Source organism: Calypte anna, chromosome 15 (assembly GCF_003957555.1).
Source record: "Calypte anna isolate BGI_N300 chromosome 15, bCalAnn1_v1.p, whole genome shotgun sequence".
In the NCBI taxonomy this organism is placed as follows: Eukaryota; Metazoa; Chordata; class Aves; order Apodiformes; family Trochilidae; genus Calypte; species Calypte anna.
This window is the reverse complement of record NC_044261.1, coordinates 4,916,407-4,936,293: the sequence shown is the minus strand read 5'-3', so window position 1 is coordinate 4,936,293 and position 19,887 is coordinate 4,916,407. Positions and strand designations below refer to the sequence as shown.

Here is a 19,887-nt window from a genome sequence, read left to right as displayed (position 1 = left end):
GGACACAGCCCCCTTCAGTGCCTGGGGGCAGGATGCAGGGACCCCACGGCCCTTTCCACAGAGCTAATTTTATGCTGGCAGAAATAGCAGCAGCTGCTGGTGCTGCTCCTGCAGCTGCACGGCAAGGCAGGGGCACAGCCAGGACCCGGGCGAATGGAGTGGCTCATAATTAATGTGCTGAAGCTCCAGGCATGTTCCTGTCTCCTCCTGATTTATAGGGATAAAAGTCCCCAGAGCACGGGGGACTGAGGTTTTAATCATTTCTGAAGGGAAACCACTGCAAGAACAGGGTTCCAACACCCCCCAGCCCGAGGTGGCTCTGGCACCCATGGGTGCAGGGGCCTGGGCATCCTGGCCTAAGCTCCCTCAGAATCCCACAGCAGGGAAGAGGCATCCCCTGGGGCTGAAGGGACCCAGCCACAGCCCTCATGATCCTTATGCCAGGGTGCTCGCGGGCCCCTGAGGGTGCAGGGATTCTGTAAACCCACCCAAACCCACCCCAGAGCTCAGGTCCCGGGGTCTCGGAGCAGCCTCCCTGGTCTGGAGAGGGGAGGGCAGAGCCGGGGGACATGGGGTGGCGCCGCCGGCTGGAAGCAGCAGCCCCTGTGCTGGTCCTGCCACAAGAACCTCATTATTGCGGGTGACAACCCCGGCATTGGGAGACCCGGGGGTGCGTGGGGCCACGCTCTCGCCCCCTGTGCCACTGCCCTGGGGGGCTCAGCCCCGTGTCCTCCCCCATGTGCCCTCACAGACCCCTCCTCTGTGCCTCCGTGACACCGCGGCCGAGTGCTGGGATGGGACCGGAGTTCAGCGCAGCTCCACTAGAACGGGGGACACACCGGGGGACACTCGGGGGACACACGGTGGCGCCGGGACGGGTCCGGGCGCGGCTGCCGGAGCGCGCAGTGTCCGCCAGGGAGCGCTGTCCCGCCGTGTTCTCGGGCTCCCTACGGCCGTGTCTCTCCCCTCCCGTGTGTCCCCTCCCGTGTGTCTTCTCCCGTGTCCCGCCCAGTGTGTCCCCCCACGTGTGTCCCCCCCTCTGCACTTTCTCTTTTCCCACTGTTGTCCCCTTGCCCCTTAATGCTGCCCCCGGGTCTTCCATGCTGTCTGTGCCCCCACATCCCCCTGTGTCCCACCATCACCACATGCCCTGCCCCAACCCCTGGTACCCACAGGCTGTGGGGTGGCTGCTCCCCCAGCACAGGGTGGTCACAGGCCCAGCTAGCAAGAGCAGTGGGTCCAGGCCCAGGGCTTGGTGGGACCTGGTGAGCCATGGGGAGCCCCAAAAGGCCAGGCCAGGCTGTGAGAGGCACCTAGGCTGTGGGGCCAGATGTTGTCTGTCCTGGGATTCACCGAGGACATAAGGCTGTGGCTCTCCGAGTGCACCAGGGTGACAAGATGGTGTCAAAATGGCCCATCCTCTGGGGTACCCATGGTGGCCACGGTACCCCTGGCAGAGGACAATGGTGGCACCAGGCACGGTCTGGCAGCTGAGGCCTTCTGTACATCTGAACAGCGAAACCACCCTGAGGGCTCAGCACACACTGTGCAGCCTGCTGGGACCTCAGATTTGGGGAAGTGCTGTGCCTCCTGCTGGGAATGCTGGGCTACTCTGCCTGACCTGGAAAAGGACCTAGAACCCATCACCACCACCCAAGAGCCATTGCTGAAACAGGACTGAAAAATGGCTTTTCCCGCCTCCTGCCCTGCCTGATGCTCTGGGTGCAATGCACTGGAAAGTTTGCACCGAGGAAGTGGTGCATGCCGGGCCCGGGGCTATTCCTGGCTCCCAGCTGGTGTTTGGCCCAAATGGGCTCTTGTTTTCGGCCAGGCTGTAATTTTAGCAAAGGCTGTTCCTGAGCCACGGGGCTGCGGTCAGCACAGCTGCCTGGGGAGAGCACCCAGCTCAGCTGGGGGTCAGCGATGCATGTCGGCACCCCCGGTCCAGCAAAAAGTGTCCCCAGTGTGTTTAAACCCAATGTTTTGCCCCCATTGTGGCTGCAGGGGACAGGGAAAGGGATGAGGCTCTGTGGCAGCTGGGGACAGTGGCATTTGCTGCTGGGGAGGGGTGGAAGTAGCTGGGAGGCAGGCAGGATCCAGCCCCAATGAACCCCCCATCCCCTGTAGTCCTCGTGTGCCAGCTGAACAAGTTGTGGCACTGGCACAGTGCACCTTGGCAGGCTGCGGAGGTGGAGAAACCAATATTTGGTTTAACATCCCCCCTGCTTAAGTCAAGCACTTCTGTTCCCTCCTCTGGCCAGGCGAGGGTCGCAGTGGCTGCCTCCATCACACCCAGCAGCCACCACTGCCACCACCCTGCCATCACCTTGCCACCAGCATTCCCCAACTAGAAATTCCTTACCATTAAGCTAAAAAAACCCCATCTTGGGAGTCCTAACAAGGGCTGACACTTAACAACCATATTTTTCTAGACAGGCTGAACCATCCCTGTGATAAAACCTCTCCATCAGCACAGATGCCTGGGGAGATGTGGCTGTTCACACCAAATAGGAGCAGAAAACAGAGGCTTGCTTGGTCCCCAGACCAGCTCTGCTGGGAGTTTTATTTTACTATCACGCTACACTTGAGATTATAAATACTCTGAAGCAGCTGAAAAGTGTTTATTTTTCAGTCGGTTCAGCTTGTTTACAAGCTCGGATGTTTTTCTTTGGGGCTGTTTACCTCTCCCAGGCTGCAGATAGGGTTTAATACACACCTAAACAACCCCTGCAGGGCTCCGGTCGCCCTTCCTGCCGGCCGCCAGCTGTGAGCCCTGGCAGTTACTGGTTTGACAGAGTTATGCAAATGTTCTCATCTTAGCAAGCGGGCTTGATTGCTCAGGTTGTGTTTTTGACCACCCCACCCTCAAACATTTATTAATTTAGTTTAATCCCTTTCCAATTGCAGGTTGATAAAACTCTGCTTTGCGCTCTCTGCCTGTCCCCATGTGGGGCTTTCACCCAGGGCTGCCCAGGGTGGGTATTTCATAGCATTTTTAAATTAATAACCTTTGCTTTATAATTTATTACCCACATTTTATGAATTCATAACTTATTTTTATTTCCCAGATTCAGGGAAACCTCCCCTTTGTTATAGGAGTCTGGAGGCTACCCTGTGCATCTCCTGGCAGGTTGGGCTGATGGCCCAGCTAAGGGGCTGCCTGGCAGGACACAGAGACTTTTAACTTTAATTCAGCTAACGAGAGAGATTTTGGGGTAACCCAGCAGTGGGGAGGCAGCAGGGAGTCAAGGCTATGAGCTGAGCAGTGCAGGGTCAACCCTGGTCCTGAGCTCCATGTGTGTGGGTCAGGGCTGCTGAGCTGGGGGGGGGCTGGATGCACAGGGATCACTGGAAGGTGCAGGAGTGTGTGTGTGTGTGTGCAACTGTGTGCAGGTAAGTGTGTGTACACGTGTGTACTGTGTGTGCATGTGTATTAGCTGGCACGCCCACACTCTACTGAGGAGACCCCCGCCCGGGGAGGGTCCTGGCAGGGACCCTCCAGGACACAGGAGAGATGACCTGGGATGGGGTCATGCACCCTGGCATGGGCACACAGCCCTCCCAGCCTCAGCACCAGCCCCTGTGGGTCCCTTGTCCCCACTGCCACCCCCTCTGCTACTTTTGGGGAGCTTAAAGCTGCCCCAAAACTTGTCCCTACCACCGTGGAGGTGACAGCCTAGTGAGGCAGGGACAAAGATCTGGCAACCATCTTGGGACTGAGTCTTGGGTCTCCTCTGTGTGGCACCAGCTCACCTTCACACGTCAGCACTCACTGGAGTTGGTTTCTCTTCCTTTTTTTGCCCCCACCTTTGAGTTTCTGATTGGAGACTGTGGCAGGCAAGGGGTAAATTTAGCTGGGGGCTGCCCCGTGGCTTTGCAGCTGCATAGTGGTGCTGGCTGGGGGGGCCAGGGCTGGCGTGGCACAGCCTGAGCTCTGTGCTGCCGTTTCATCAGCCCCAGGTGCACCCCTCTGCTCCTGCCACGTGTCCATACAGAGTCCCCCAAGTCATCCTGGCACGAGATGCTGGAGCCTGGGGAAATCACCAAATGATGTGCAGTAAAGAAAAGCAAGGCCAGGCTGGTCTGGGGGGGATTCAAACCTGGTTGGATGTGGCCTCTGTGGAGGAGCTCCAGCACAGACGCCTCCAAATGCAGACCCAGGGCAGGTTTTGAGGAGCAGAACTCTCCTTTGCCCTCTAGGTCTGGGGGATGTTTTGGGACAAGGGTTGCAAGAGTTCCTATGGGCCCACTCTCTCTGTTTCCATCCTAGCATCCTCCCCTCTGGTCTGAGTCATAGGGAGCCTTCAAGCCCAAAGCTTCTAAAGCACCAATGTTCATTAAACCCCTCCAAAGCCCTTGCTGAGCCCAGGCCTGTGGGCTGTAGCTTGGGAGCACAGCTGTCTCCAACCCTGCTGTGGGACCCACTGCCACTCTCTGCTGCTAATTAAATCCTTCCCAAAGCTCTTCATTTACAAAATTAGTTCCTTCTGTTTTAAAATTAATGGTGAGATGGGAAAAACAAACAAACAAACAAACAAAAAAACCCCAAAACCCCCCCCCCAAAAAAGACTTTAAAATTGCAGCACAGGAGATGGCAGAGTGAGGAGAGCAGCTGGGGAGAGGCACAGGGTTTGGTATCACTCTGCACATTTGCTCACCAGAAAACCCCACCGAGGGCAGCTGTGGGAGCCAGACAGGCCTTGTCTGCCCAGACACTGCTTCCCTCGCATCCAGGAGCTGGATCAGGACAGCTGATGTTATTCCCAGTGATGCTTCTCCAGCCCTGTTAAAGGGCTTTTTATGGGGTAAAACTGGCTGGGAATTCCCTGTGCTGCAGGCAGCGGGGAAGATGAGGTCTCTGGGGGAGCCGGGGCCACTGATCTATAATTCAGCAGGTTTGGTTTTTTTAGTTTTTCTCTACCCGTTGTTTCTTAGGGAAAGGGCTTAGAAAAATCTTTTAATCAATAATTAGTGAGGTTTCCTGCTCCTGGAGTTGGAGATGAGCCTGAGCTCTGCTCACCCAGCCCCGAGCCAAAGCAAGACCCTCGCCCGTGGCCCAGCAGGACCTGCCCAAAACTGAACCCACAAAAAGCTCAGCCCGGTGTCCTGTAATCAAAGGCCAGGCTTTACCCATGGGACATAGAGATGGATTTCAAGCCCCATGAAAGTGTTGCCCGGTTGCTTCCCCCTCCCCACCAGCTGCCCCCTAAAAATGCTGCTCCAGTCAGGAGCATTGGGCTGAGGCTGCAGATGTGACAGTGGAGAGCTGCACAGCCTGAGGGAATAAAGCACCAAAGCTGGGCAATTAGCAGCAGTTTCCCATCAGGACAGAGTCTTCTTCACTGCTACAACACTGTGTTGGGAGGGCACCAGCAGTGCTGGAGGACCTGAGGCTCCTTTTGCTGGCAATAGAACAGTGTGATGTCCAGACCTTCACTGCCTACCCTGGCACGTCCCTGTGAGCAAGAGATGGAAGAATGAAGCTTAATTCCTTCCAAAGTTTCTCTTTGGTACTTGCAAACTGGCTAGTTTGGCATTGCTGCCTTAGTGCTTATTCCCTGGGAGCCTTGGGTGTTTTTTTCCAGACAAGGAACAATGCAGAGAGCAGAAAGTGTGTGGCACTGCTGAGGTGGTTCTGCTCCTCTGCTCTGCTCTGGTGGGACCTTTCCAGCTCTGGGGTCCTCAGCACAGGAAAGACATGGACCTGTTGGAGTGGGTCCAGGGGAGGCTGCAAGAAAAATGAGCAGGGGGCTTGAACAGCTCTGCTGCAAGGACAGACTGGGAGAGTTGGGGTCATTCAGCCTGGAGAACAGGAAGCTTAATAGAAAAATTGGAACAAACTTTTTTAGCAGGGCCTGTAATGGCAGGACAAGAGGCAATGATTTTAAACCAAATAAGGTAGATTCAGACTAGGTATTCAGAAAAAAAATTGTTTCCAATGAGGGTGGTGAAACACTGGCCTGGGTTACCCAGAGAGTGGGTAGATGCCCCATCCCTGGAAACGTTCAGGGTCAGGTTGGAAGGGACTCTGAGCACCCTGGTTTAGTTGAAGCTGTTCCTGCTCACTGCAGGGGAGGCTGAGTTGCCATCACTAGAGGACCTTTCATCAACACTGGAGGTGCCTTCTAATCCAAACTCTTCTATGATTCTGTGTCCCCAGAAGGTGCCTGCAGGGGCAGGTGACAACCCAGAGTTTGATGGGGTCCAGGTCCCCACTGGCACTGACACAACCCAGGGAGGGGGACATGGTAGGGCTGTCCCCTCTATAACAAGAGGCTAGGGAGGGGACATGGCCCCCAGCAGGCAGACAGCATGGCTGGGTGCTCCCATCCCCTGCCCCAGGGGGTGGCTCCTGGCAGCTCTGGTGGCCCACAGCTGTGGCTGTGAGTCACCATGGTGCAGGGCTGCAGGGAAACTTCCCAGGGGCTCTGCTGGGGATGTGGCACACAGGGGACAGTGCAGCCATGGCACAGGATTCCAGGGACATTCTGGTACCTGTGTATGCCCTGGTGGCTACCAGCACCCCCATCCCAGGGGAAGCAGGACATGGGGACAGAGCTAGGGCTGGCCAGCAAAGGGACATGACTGGCCTTGGCTCTGCCACAAGACACTTGTCCCTGCAAGGGACCTGGTGCTCAGAGGCCAGCAGGTGAAGGACAAGGCCAGCACAGCCAGGGCCACGTGCTTGATGCTGGCACAGGAGCTCGCACCAGTATGACATCCCAAGCTGCTCATCTGTGGTCCTGGGGGTGCCAGGGAGGTTCAGAGGGTCCCCAGGGAGAGCAAGAGCTGCAGGAGCCTGGGACACCCCCAACAATGACTCTGTGTGTGTGTGTGTGTGTGTGTCCCCCTCCCACCCTCCTGTACACTGGTGCCACTGGGTCAGTGCCAGCTGGCGCTGGGGGAGCGGCACGTGTGAAGGACACAGAGTCAGGGATGCTGAGCCAGCACTCGTTCAGTGTCTGTGTTTATTTGTGTGACACTCAGAGTGGGGGACAGGAGCAGGGGACTTGGGGATGTGGGGAGAGACAGCTGTGGTGGGGGAGAAGGGGCAGAGCGAGGGAGGGGCGGGTAGGCACGGGGAGGTCCTTGGGGGGGATGGAGAGGGCTTAGCACTCAGATCTCTTCAGGCTCTTCACCACGTTGCCAGCCTCATGAGTGACCTTGCAGGTGTAGGTCTCACCGCTCTGCCAGCGGTTGCTGCTCAGAGTCAGGTAGCTGCTGGCCAAGTATTGCTTGTTGCTCTGCCGGTGGGGCAGGCCCGTCTCCACACCACTCGTGATGATCTGGCCATCAACCTCCCAGCTCACTGAGATGGTCCCGGGGTAGAAGTCACCAATCAGACACACGACGGTGGCGGTGTTCTTCTCGAGGAACTCCTCATTGGATGGTGGGAAGACGTAAACGGTGGGGGCCACCTTGGGCTGGTCTGCAAGGGGAAAGAGAAGCACGGAGGTCAGGGGGGGTCCCTGTGCCCCACACAGCCCCCCACAGGCCCCCCTGCCCAGGAACTTCGTGCTGCCCCTGCAGCTCAGAGATTCTCATTTACAGCTTTAATGTATTTAAATTTAGGACACAAACATGTATATATATATATATATACATATAAAATACATGTGTATATATGTGTATGTAACACAAGTACACATACAGCCCATATCCACTTGTACATATATATATATACACACTATGTGAATATATACACTATATGTGTATATATATGAACATATACACATTATATATGATGGAAATATATATATAGATAATATCCATCATATATATATATTGCATATTTCATGTATAAAACGTACAACATACACTACATTTATAGGTAGTATACATTGTTATATATGTATAATTATATATGTAATTATATATAACATACATATTGCTGTATTTACATATTTATATATATAAGTTATATATATAACATATAGATGTTATATGTTGTTTATAAATTCATATATATATATATACACACATATATATATATATATAAATCCCTGGTCAGTTGCCTTGAACACATTCCTTTTCTTTTGCAAGGCAATACTTCTAAAACTCAAAATTCCACAGACAAGTATCCTGCTTTTTTGCCCAGTTCTGCTTTCAGACACTTTCAGAATTGTCTCAGAAAAGTAGAACTAAGAATCACCAAAGGAAGATGAATGGATGTTTTTTGATCTTTCTGAGGTGGCTCTGCTGCCTCCTCAAATGTACAATGTCTCTCTCTCTCTATCTCCTCTATATTAAAACCGGGTGGACTCTGACATTAAAAACTTTTTGCTGCGGAAATTGGCAAACTACATTTTTGTTGACCTTATGCCCCAACCAATTTGATTCAGACTGGGTTTTTCTTTAAAAAATCAGAGACAAAGACAGACAAAAGGTGTTCCCAACAGCATTTTCAACACAATAATCTCCATTTTTGACACAGCTTACCTGGACAATGAGATCTTTAAGATATCCCTGGAATACTTTTGGTTGAGATCCTGGGGATGTGTCATTTTAACTCAAAGTTGGATGTGACTTCAGCCAGCCCACAGCTGAGGACAGGCTGCCATTTGGCAGCACAAAGTCCCTCTGCCTCACCCAGGGCAGTGTCCTTAAATCCCCAGACTGAGAGTTGAGGACTTAGAATTTAGACTAAGACTGATTTTTTTAACGAAAAAAATGTACTTTCTTAGGGACCTAAACATGAGTTTCTGAAATAGGACCCCTAAGACCTCAGACATATTTTCTGGCCAAATTTTAAAATCTTTCTATTGAGAAAATACCCTCCCCCTCTCTCCCCAGTCCTCTGGAGCAAACCAGAGACCTCTGAGTCCCCAGGGACAAGACACAGCCCACAGTGTCCCACGTGGTGCCCGTCCCCAAATTGGCTGAAGACCCCAGCCCAACGCCAAGTCTAGAAAAACGCCAAATGTCCCAAAACTGACAAAAATGTCACAATTTCGTGGTGGAAAAGGAAAGACTGAGAGGAATTCATCGACTTACCAATGACGGACAGCCTGGTCCCTTCCCCAAATACACCACACAGTGACACAGGGCTGTGCAAAAACATCCTGCCTGATGGGAGGAGCAGTCCTGGGGACCATAAATATGTCAGGGTGGAGGTGATAGGATGAAGATGCCCTGATGGCAGCAGCAGGATGGAGGTGATGGAATGGAGGTGCCCTGATGGATACAGCAGGATGGATGCATGGTGCCAGCTGTCTTCTGGTGCATGTTAGCAGGGCAGGAGCAGCAGTACAGCCATATGAGGATGACCACATGCCCTTGCTGAAGGAGCCACAGGAACATGGGTAGCCTTGGCCCCTCTGTTCCACATGGACTGCATTGGCCAGCGTCTCCAGAGCTGCGGCTGCATCGTTGGAGGATGCTCCAGGGACCCACTGCTACCCAGGGCCTCATGCCTTGTGCTTGTTACAAGCCCTGCCTGTGGTGTGGATTTGTTGATCCAGGTATGGAAAGGCTGGTGGAGGTCTCGGGTATACTGGTGTGTGTGACCTGGGTGACTTGGGAGGCACGGTGAGCAACATTCTGCTGTACCCTGTGCTGCTGACATGTCAGTGGCTCTGGGATGCCCTGGGGGCACCTGCCACCTCTCAGGCCACTCTGTGGCTTGCAAATGGGGTGAATGGGGACCACTGACCATCAGACAGTGTGTGTGAGGCTAAACCTCATGATTAAACTATTCATCTGTCCTCCCCACTTCCCAGAAACACCAGCACTGGTGCAGATGCTGTGGTTTCATAGGGAAGCCCAACACCTGACACCTGGGACTGGCAGGCAGGGAGGAACCCACAGGACTCTGGGTGCCAGCAGGGAGCAAAAGGGAGCTTTGATATGCAGTGCAGGTAAGAGACAGTGCTGCCAGGGGTCAACTTCTCTCCAAATGACAGGGGATGGAAACAGACCTGGGGCTCTAAAGGACAGAGAAGCCAAGACACCAGGCACAGCCACCTGTAGTGCAGGGAAACAAGGATAGGGCCAAGGTGAGGACCTGCCCCACCATCAAACAGGTACAGCAGAGACTCAAAACTCTCCCCTGAGATGGTGGGAGGTTTTTGTGTCACTTCCACATTGCTCTGTGTCACTGTGGCAGCGCTAATGCTGCTGTCCCAGTTCCCACAGTAATAGACAGCCTCGTCCTCGGCTTGGACCCCAGTGATGGTTAACGTGCCCGTGGAGCCGGATTTGGATCCAGAGAATCGCGAAGGGATGTTCAAGGGTCTGTTGGTGTTAGCATAGATGACAGTGACAGGGGCACTGCCAGGCACCTTCTGCTGGAACCAGCCATAGTAGTTGCTAAGCCCAGAGCAGGTGATCGTGACGGTGTCTCCGGGTTTCGCGGAGAGCACAGAGGGCGTCTGAGTCAGCGCTGCCTGGACCAGGGAACCTGGAGAGGGAGAGGAGAGAGGGGAGGAGATGGGGGTCAGACAGTGTCCCATGAGCACAGACCCCCCAAGGTAGTGGGACAGGACCCCTGTGCCCAAGGGTCCTGTCTGGCACAGAGAGTGTGTCCAAGGCACCTGAGCTGTAGGCGAGCACCACGAGGAGGAGAGGGGCCCAGGCCATGGCGCAATCCCAGCAGTTCTGTGTCCTCACGCTGGTGAAGCTGCATTGTGGATCTTGAGCTGCTTTTAAGCTCCAGCCCAGATGGGGCACAGCCCCTCCATGCAAATCTGACCCCATGCTCAGTGGCAGATCCTGCCTGTTCCTCTCCCCACTCCCTGCTCCCCGCCCAGCCCCCCCCCCCCCCCCCCCCCCGATGCAGTGGGGTTTGTCCCTGGGCACAGAGTGGAGCCACAGAGACCAGGGACACGTCTCAGCTGGGTCTGAAACCCACCAGCACAGACCCTTTGTCCCCAGAAGTAGCAAGGACAAGGACATGGGAGAGCTGACACAGGGGCAGGGAGCATGTGGCTCTCAGAGTTCCCAGTGACAGGGTTGGGAGGATGCCAGTCCCCGGTACCCCCACCGCACTTCGGGCAGCTTCCCTTCCCACAAGTGTCCCCAGCTCCACACAGGACTTGGCTTTCCCTGATGGATCCAAAGCCCTACAGCACAGCCCTTTCCCCTTCTTTTGTGACCACCATTTGCTGCCCTTTCCCTGTGAGACAACCCCTGCTCAGGCTTCTGGGGCTGAGTGGTTGGTGATCCTCAGGCAGGAAAAGGCCCCAAAAGGACACCAAGTTGCACAGGAGCCAGCCGAGTGTCCATGGAGTGCATTGGCAAGAGTGATTCCAGCAGCTGGACAGAGGATCCTTCCCCTCAGCACCCCAAGGCACAGGCCAGCACTGTGGCAGCTCTGGGTTCCCCAGCAAGGGCTGGGGACAGAGGGGAGCAAGAGAAGAGCCCTGAGGATGATGAAAGGCTCAGGGTGCCATTCATTGGAGAGAGGCAGCACCAACTGGGATGGCTGACCCCAAGAGTGGGAGCCTCAGAGGCATCTTCTCTAAATCATAAAGATCCAGTTGGAGCAGAAAAAGAGATGGACCCAGGGTCCTCTCAGAGGTCTCTGTTGACAGCATGAGAAGCAATGGGCACAAGCTGAAACACAGGAAAATTTGTATGAAGTTAGAAAATCTGTTTCTCTTCTGCAAGGATGCTAAAACACTGGAATGGGTTGACCAGAGAGCTGACAAAGTCTCCATCCTTGGAGATATTCCAAATGCACCAGCAGCCAGCCCAGCTTCAAGCAGTGTGTGGGATGAGATGATCTGCAGAGGCACCACCAGCCCCAGTGATTCTGGGGTGTTCCTCAGTTACAGCACCTGTGATACACTCTCACTTTGCTGCTTTTCTTCCCTGGCTCATCCTCTGACATCCCAGGGTCCAACACTCAAGACCTTTGCTCTTCCAAGCTCTCATTTCCCCAGCATGATGGGAGCCACCCAGCACTGAGCCATGGGGCTCCAGCAATAGCTCCACACCAGCTGTCACCAGCCCAATGGGCTGGACCTAGGTAAATAAAACTGGAGCTGGGGCAGTCCAGGGGCTCTGCTCACAGATTTGAGGTCAGCCCCCTGCTCTAACCCAGGACAGAGGGATGGTGGCCACCTCATGCCCAGCCCAAGAGTTGCTGTGTACAGAGGAAATGTCCCCACCCCACCACCCCTCCCTGTCCCCAGTGCTGCCCACCCCAGGGGGTCTGGAGCACGGATGGGCACGGGCAGGGCTGCAGGGCTCTGTGTCCCTGCAAGCAGCATGGAGGGGACCTGCTGGAGCAGAGCTCATATCCCAGGGTAGGAGACACCTCCCAGGCACATGTGCTGCTCCACCACCACATTCAAGCAGCAGCAGCATGAAACATCAGATGGACCCTGGGGCAACAGTGGGTTTATGCCTCACTTCCCAGTGCTGAAAGTCACCATCACCCTGCTCAGCATGGGTGTCCCAGCAGGTACAGTAAGAAACAGCCTCCTCCTCAGCTTGGACCCCAGGGATGGGTAACATGGCCATGGAGAAAGGCACATTCCCAACTACTGTAAGGACATTCCCATCAGCAAAGGGACAGGCACAGACCTGGGGCTCTAAGGGACAGAGAAGCCAGGACACCAGGCACAGCCACCTGCAGTGCAAGGCACAAAGGACGAGGCCAAAGTGGGGACCTGCCCCACCATCAAACAGGGACAGCAGAGACTCAAAACTCTCCCCTGCGATGGTGGGAGGTTTTTGTATCACTTCCACATTGTTCTGTGTCACTACACCAGCACCAATGCTGTCGTCCCAGCTCCCACAGAAATAGTCAGCCTCGTCCTCGGCTTGGACCCCAGTGATGGTTAACGTGCCCGTGGAGCCGGATGCAGATCCGGAGAATCGTGAAGGGATGTTCGAGGGTCTGTTGCTGTCAGCATAGATGACAGTGACAGGGGCACTGCCAGGCACCTTCTGCTGGAACCAGCCATAGTAGTTGCTAAGCCCAGAGCAGGTGATCGTGATGGTGTCTCCGGGTTTCACGGAGAGCACAGAGGGTGTCTGAGTCAGTGCTGCCTGGACCAGGGAACCTGGAGAGGGAGAGGAGAGAGGGGAGGAGATGGGGGTCAGACAGTGCCCCATGAGCACAGCCTTCCTGGGGCAGTGAGATGGGGATGGGACCCCTGTGCCCAAAGGCCCTGCAAGCATGAATCTCTTGTCCCTACACTGAGCTGAGCATCTGGAGGGACAAAACGTGTGGGAGAACAGGCACTGGGGGCAGGGGGTATGGTGAGCAGAAAACATCTACAGCTCCAGCTTCCCACCCATAGGTTGTGGGAAGCAGATGAGACCATGCCAACCCTTGCTCCAGCTATTGCCACCGCAGTGGGTTTTTTGGGTCTCACTCGGTCCAACAAGTCTCTCCCTTAGGGGAGTGCTGGGAGAAGGCAGAATCAAAGCCCCCATTTCCATCCCTTCCAGCCCCACAGCTGAATGTTGTCCATGACCAACAAGCACTATGGATTTTAAACTCAGACAAGCAGGGGAATGTGCACAGGAGTGGGGCTGGTTGGAGAGCACAGAGCAGTCTCAGACCTGCAGTGTGGAAAAGAATAGGGCTGCTGAGGGGCATCCCTACATTTCTTTACCAAGAGGATGGTGAAACACTGAGCAGGCTTCCTAGAGAGGTGGTTGATGCCCCACAATGTCAGAGGCATATGGTAATTGCATTTCAAACCAGGCTTTTTTTTCTGGTAAGCCCTGAAGTGGTCAGCGGTTGGACTGGATGATCATTGTGGGACACTTCCAATGGAAATTCCCATCCTATCCAATCTTTCTCTCCAACTGTGCCCAGGGGATGGGCACAGACCTGGGGCTCTAAGGAACAGAGACACAGTGGCCACCTGTTCTAAGGAACAGAGACACAGCCACCTGCAGTGCAGGGAAAAAAGGACAGGGCCATGGTGGGGACCTGCCCCACCATCAAACAGGGACAGCAGATACTCAAAACTCTCCCCTGAGATGGTGGGAGGTTTGTAGCATTTCTCTATTGCACTGGGTCACTACACCAGCACCAATGCTGCCGTCATAGCTCCCACAGAAATAGACAGCCTCGTCCTCAGCTTGGACCCCAGTGATGGTTAACGTGCCCGTGGAGCTGGATCTGGATCCGGAGAATCATGAAGGGATGTTCGAGGGTCTCTTGCTGTTATCGTAGATGACAGTGACAGGGGCACTGCCAGGCACCTTCTGCTGATACCAGCCATAGTTGTAGCTGCTCCCAGAGCAGGTGATCGTGACGGTGTCTCCGGGTTTCACGGAGAGCACAGAGGGCGTCTGAGTCAGCGCTGCTTGGACCAGGGAACCTGGAGAGGGAGAGGAGAGAGGGGAGGAGATGGGGGTCAGACAGTGCCCCATGAGCACAGCGCATGCTGTGATGAGTCACTGTACCCAAACACCCCAGCTGGGCACAGCCTGCAGGGATTGAAAAGCAGCTCAAGAGGACAGAGAACTGCTGGGATCACGCCATGGCCTGGGCCCCTCTCCTCCTCGTGGTGCTCACCCACAGCTCAGGTGCCTTGGGCACATTCTCTGTGCCAGACAGGACCCTTGGGCACAGGGGTCCTGTCCCTCGGGGGGGCTGTGCTCATGAGGCACTGTCTGACCCCCATCTCCTCCCCTCTCTCCTCTCCCTCTCCAGGTTCCCTGGTCCAGGCAGCGCTGACTCAGACGCCCTCTGTGCTCTCCGTGAAACCTGGAGACACTGTCACGATCACCTGCTCTGGGATTGACAGCGGCTATGCTGTTGGCTGGTATCAGCAGAAGGTGCCTGGCAGTGCCCCTGTCACTGTCATCTACTGGGACAACAGCAGACCCTCGAACATCCCTTCGCGATTCTCTGGATCTGCATCCAGCTCCACGGCCACGTTAACCATCACTGGGGTCCAAGCTGAGGACGAGGCTGTCTATTTCTGTGGGAACTGGGATGGCAGCATTGATGTTGGTGTAGGGTTGAATGAATGGGTTTTTCTGCCCATCTCACTTATGGCTGAACAGGAGCATGGTGCTGAAAGCAGATTCATTTTTCCTCAGCATGGCCATGGCTGTGCTTACAGCAGACAGTAACAGTCAACCCAGAGCACCCAACCACAGCACCCTGGGAAGTACATGGATGCTCACCAGCATTCCAGTCCCAGCTCCCACAGAAATAGACAGCCTCGTCCTCAGCTTGGACCCCAGTGATGGTTAACGTGCCCGTGGAGCCGGATGCAGATCCAGAGAATCGCGAAGGGATGTTCGAGGGTCTGCTGTTGTCCCAGTAGATGACAGTGACAGGGGCACTGCCAGGCACCTTCTGCTGATACCAGCCAACAGCATAGCTGCTGTCAATCCCAGAGCAGGTGATCTTGACGGTGTCTCCGGGTTTCACGGAGAGCACAGAGGGCGTCTGAGTCAGCGCTGCCTGGACCAGGGAACCTGGAGAGGGAGAGGAGAGAGGGGAGGAGATGGGGGTCAGACAGTGCCCCATGAGCACAGACACCCTACTGGGCAGTGGGATGGGGACAGGACCTCTTTGTCCAAATAGTATGGACAGACCAAGAGCCTTGCACACAGAGGCCAAGGCCAGAGTACCAGTGTGCTGCAAGGAGAATTGGCATGTTAGAGGACAGGCAATGCCAAAGTTGTTCAAGATGGGACGTGACTACAGACAGGCACATTTGAGGAGTGCTGGCCAGGCCAGAGCATCCTAGCAGAGAGGGAGCTCCAGCAGCATGAGCAGGATGTGGTCTCAAGCAAAAATAGCCAGTGGGGCTGGGGACAAACCTGCACCATGGGATGAGGCACAGGGATGAGGGGGCCCCAGTCCCAGAGGCATGCCTTGGGGTGTGGAAGTGAGGACATTTCAGTCATGTCCTTGAAGAGGACAGGAAACTCATCCCCACCACAAAAATTCACCCAGTCTACAAGGAAGATGATCTTACTTTGACTCTGGGGTTTGACTTTCACTTTCCAGTTACTCAGTGCCTCCATCACTAAACCACCAATGCTGCTGTCCCAGTTCCCACAGAAATAGACAGCCTCATCCTCGGCTTGGACCCCAGTGATGGTTAACGTGCCCGTGGAGCCGGATTTGGATCCGGAGAATCGCGAAGGGATGTTCGAGGGTCTGCCATTGCTACCATAGATGACAGTGACAGGGGCACTGCCAGGCACCTTCTGCTGGAACCAGCCATAGCTGTAGGTGCTCCCAGAGCAGGTGATCGTGACGGTGTCTCCGGGTTTCATGGAGAGCACAGAGGGCGTCTGAGTCAGCGCTGCTTGGACCAGGGAACCTGGAGAGGGAGAGGAGAGAGGGGAGGAGATGGGGGTCAGACAGTGCCCCATGAGCACAGCGCATGCTGGGCAGCTGGGTAGGACCCCTACGGCCAATGTTTCTAATGGTGCAGTGGGACCACAGCTCCACACACAGAGGCCAAGACCCTGGGTCCCTGTGAGGAGCACAGGCAGTGTTAGCAAGTGTGGGGCTCACAGCAGAAACAGGCAGCAGGGTTGGTGATAAGGCAATGCCATGCCTTCTGTAGGGACAGACATGATGCACCCCTGACCCCATGGTCAGCTACTGCACTATGAGGCACAATCAGGGGACTTTGACAGCCATGGCCATGCAAGAGGTGACATGAACAGGCCTCAGCCCAACAGCCCTGCTTAGCCACAAGCAGGAAGGGTACAAAACTTGTTTTTAGTTCCTCTGTTACTCACTTTCCCACCTCTCTGTGTCACTACACCAGCATCAATGCTGCTGTCCCAGCTCCCACAGTAATAGACAGCCTCGTCCTCGGCTTGGACCCCAGTGATGGTTAACGTGCCCGTGGAGCCGGATTTGGATCCAGAGAATCGCGAAGGGATGTTCGAGGGTCTGTTGGTGTTAGCATAGATGACAGTGACAGGGGCACTGCCAGGCACCTTCTGCTGGTGCCAGCCATACCAGTTGTTGCCACCAGAGCAGGTGATCGTGAAGGTGTCTCTGGGTTTCACGGAGAGCACAGAGGGTGTCTGAGTCAGTGCTGCCTGGACCAGGGAACCTGGAGAGGGAGAGGAGAGAGGGGAGATGGGGGTCAGACAGTGCCCCATGAGCACAGCCCCTCCTAGGCAGTGCGATGGGGACAAGACACCCATGCTCAAAGGCTCTGTTTGGGCACAGAGTGTGTCCAGGGCACCTGAGCTGTGGCTGAGCTCTGTGAAGAGGAGAGGGGCCCAGGCCGTCGTGCAAGCCCACCAGTTCCGTGTCCCCACACCAATGGAGCCGTGTTGACTCCTTCTTAATCCTCCACCTGTTAGGGCACAGCCCCTCTGTGGAAATGTGTCTCCTAGTGCTCACTGGCAGCTCCTGTCTCCTGCTCCTCCTGCACACATTTCTCTGGTCCAGCAAGGCTTTCTCTGGGCTGCTGCTCCCTGGGTACCTGCTCTTTCCCAGCAAGGCTGCTGAGCTCTGGGCTTGGCCAGGGACCAACCCAGTGCCTGTGCCTTTGCCTGCCCAGGAGGTCTGTGGCCTCACTGCACTGGGAACTCCTGTGCACAGGGCAAGGGACAGCCCCGTGGTGGCTCCTGGACCAGTCTGCCTGCTGTGGAGCACTCAGATCTGCTGGGCACTTGGTGGCCTACGCGTGGCTGTGCTACCCACACACTGCTCAGCAGCAATGACACAGGAGCTCAGAATATCGAGTCCTGCTTCAAAGGAGGGTGCCATGGCTGGACCTCTGTTAAGTGCCACAAGAGAACTAAGGAGCAGGGAATTGGGACTTTAAAGAGGACTGGAACCACCCAGAGATCAGGAGCATCAAGGCTGCCCAAGAGTTAGGAAACACAAGCCCCCAGTTCCAGCAGCAGCAGTGATCTGGAGCTCTCCAGTGGCTTCACATCGACCACCAGTAGTCTTGGGCTGGAGTTCATACCGACCCAATGCACAGATCATCCCCCACCTGCCTGGCCAGGGACAGCCCCGCTGCTACCTGCAGCAGCACGGGCCACAGCAGCATCCCAGGGCTCTGCAGGGACTGCCCCGCACCAGGGGGTGACAGGCTGGACCTGGCTGGCCTCAGCCTCCTTGCTTCCAGCGCAGCGCCGTGAACCTCAGGACTGTTGTGCGGGACCACACTGACACCGTGTGGGGGACAAGAAGGTCCTCAGGGACAGCACCGGAGGAGATGAGAGCAGAGCTCAGCACAGGACTCAGCTCGGGCTGTCCTTCACCCCTACCACAGCTTCCACCAAGTCAAGAAACATCTTCAGACCCTGCCAACAGCCTTCATGGCTTCTGTAGGGAACCCTACCCGAGACATCCTGCGCTCACAGAAGAGAACCTCACCTAGAGACACAGTGCCCTTAGGCACAGGTGCTGTCAACAGAGGAGGCAGGGCATCAACAGGGTGGGCACCCCAGAGCAGGATGCCCAGAGAAGATGGCAGGACTTCTCCCAGCCTCTCTGGGACACGGGACCAGTCACAGGACTAGACATTTCCAGGTAAGAGTAACAGCCGCACCACACGTTCCACCAAGAGCTGTGTCACTGCCACTTGAAGAGGACGGGAAACTCTCTCATCCCCACCACAACAATTCACCCAGTCTACAAGGAAGATGATCTTACTTTGACTCTGGGGTTTGACTTTCCAGTTACTCAGTGCCTCCATCACTACACCAGCACTAATGCTGCTGTCCCAGCTCCCACAGAAATAGAAAGCCTCGTCCTCAGCTTGGACCCCAGTGATGGTTAACGTGCCCGTGGAGCCGGATCTGGATCCGGAGAATCGTGAAGGGATGTTCGAGGGTCTGTTGCCGTTATAGTAGATGACAGTGACAGGGGCACTGCCAGGCACCTTCTGCTGATACCAGCCATAGTTTATGCTACCACCAGAGCAGGTGATCGTGACGGTGTCTCCGGGTTTCACGGAGAGCACAGAGGGCGTCTGAGTCAGTGCTGCCTGGACCAGGGAACCTGGAGAGGGAGAGGAGAGAGGGGAGGAGATGGGTATCAGACAGTGGCCCGTGAGCACAGAGCATGCTGAGCAGTGGAACAGAAAGGGGACCACTGTGCTGAAATGGCCCAGCTGGGCACAGCCTGCAGGGACTGAAAAGCAGCTCAAGATCCACAATGCAGCTTCACCAGCGTGAGGACACAGAACTGCTGGGATCGCGCCATGGCCTGGGCCCCTCTCCTCCTCGTGGTGCTCGCCTACAGCTCAGGTGCCTTGGACACACTCTCTGTGCCAGACAGGACCCTTGGGCACAGGGGTCCTGTCCCACTACCTTGGGGGGTCTGTGCTCATGGGACACTGTCTGACCCCCATCTCCTCCCCTCTCTCCTCTCCCTCTCCAGGTTCCCTGGTCCAGGCAGCGCTGACTCAGACGCCCTCTGTGCTCTCCGCGAAACCCGGAGACACCGTCACGATCACCTGCTCTGGGACTACCAACAGCTATGGCTGGTTCCAGCAGAAGGTGCCAGGCAGTGCCCCTGTCACTGTCATCTATGGTAGCAGTGGCAGACTCTCGAACATCCCTTCACGATTCTCCGGCTCCAGATCTGGCTCCACGGCCACTTTAACCATCACTGGGGTCCAAGCCGAGTGGTGAGGAAGCCAGGATGAGGCTATTACTGTGGTGTCTGGGACAGCAGCATTAGTGCTGGTGTAGTGACACAGAGAGGTGAGGGGGTGAGCCACGGAGGAGTTAAAAAGGAAGAGGTTTTTCTTGCCCATCTCCCTCATGGCTGATTCGGTGCATGGTGCTAAAGCAGGACCCCCATGCCCAAAGGCTCTGTTTGGGCACAGAGTGTGTCCAAGGCACCTGAGCTGTGGCTGAGCTCTGTGAGGAGGAGAGGGGCCCAGGCCATCATGCAAGCCCACCAGTTCTGTGTCCCCACACCAATGGAGCCGTGTTGCAGACCCTGACTCCTTCTTAATCCCCCACTTG

General features: G+C 55.5%; 1 protein-coding gene and 1 gene segment (V, D, J or C); one reads left to right on the top strand and one right to left on the bottom strand.

Moving 5' to 3' along the window:
* Positions 1-7,100: 7,100 nt before the first annotated feature.
* LOC103536553 (immunoglobulin lambda-1 light chain) lies at positions 7,101-10,610 on the bottom strand. Of its 2 annotated transcripts, none has more exons than XM_030460356.1 (4): positions 10,533-10,610; positions 10,102-10,399; positions 8,995-9,032; positions 7,101-7,429 (listed from the first exon to the last, which is right to left on the bottom strand). In XM_030460356.1, exons 1-4 carry the CDS (start codon positions 10,576-10,578, stop codon positions 7,110-7,112), a joined length of 702 nt encoding a protein of 233 aa, XP_030316216.1. In that variant the 5' UTR covers positions 10,579-10,610; the 3' UTR covers positions 7,101-7,109. The 2 variants fall into 2 exon arrangements, with proteins under 2 accessions (XP_030316216.1, XP_030316217.1); XM_030460357.1 differs by having other exon boundaries at positions 10,105-10,399.
* Positions 10,611-19,085: 8,475 nt separating this feature from the next.
* LOC103536641 lies at positions 19,086-19,548 on the top strand. The segment is given in 2 exon segments: positions 19,086-19,161; positions 19,295-19,548. Coding segments are annotated over 2 exon segments (300 nt in total).
* The last annotated feature ends 339 nt before the right edge of the window (positions 19,549-19,887 follow it).

What these genes read in the sequence shown, in the direction of transcription:
- LOC103536553 (XM_030460356.1), bottom strand. Translation starts at nt 10,578, where the DNA reads ATGGCCTGGGCCCCTCTCCTCCTCGTGGTGCTCGCCTACAGCTCAG. An exon ending in GGTGCTCGCCTACAGCTCAG is followed by an intron (nt 10,400 to 10,532) that starts GTGCCTTGGACA and finishes CTCCCTCTCCAG; the next exon opens with GTTCCCTGGTCCAGGCAGCG. An exon ending in GACCAGGCTGTCCGTCATTG is followed by an intron (nt 7,430 to 8,994) that starts GTAAGTCGATGA and finishes TTCCCCTTGCAG; the next exon opens with ACCAGCCCAAGGTGGCCCCC.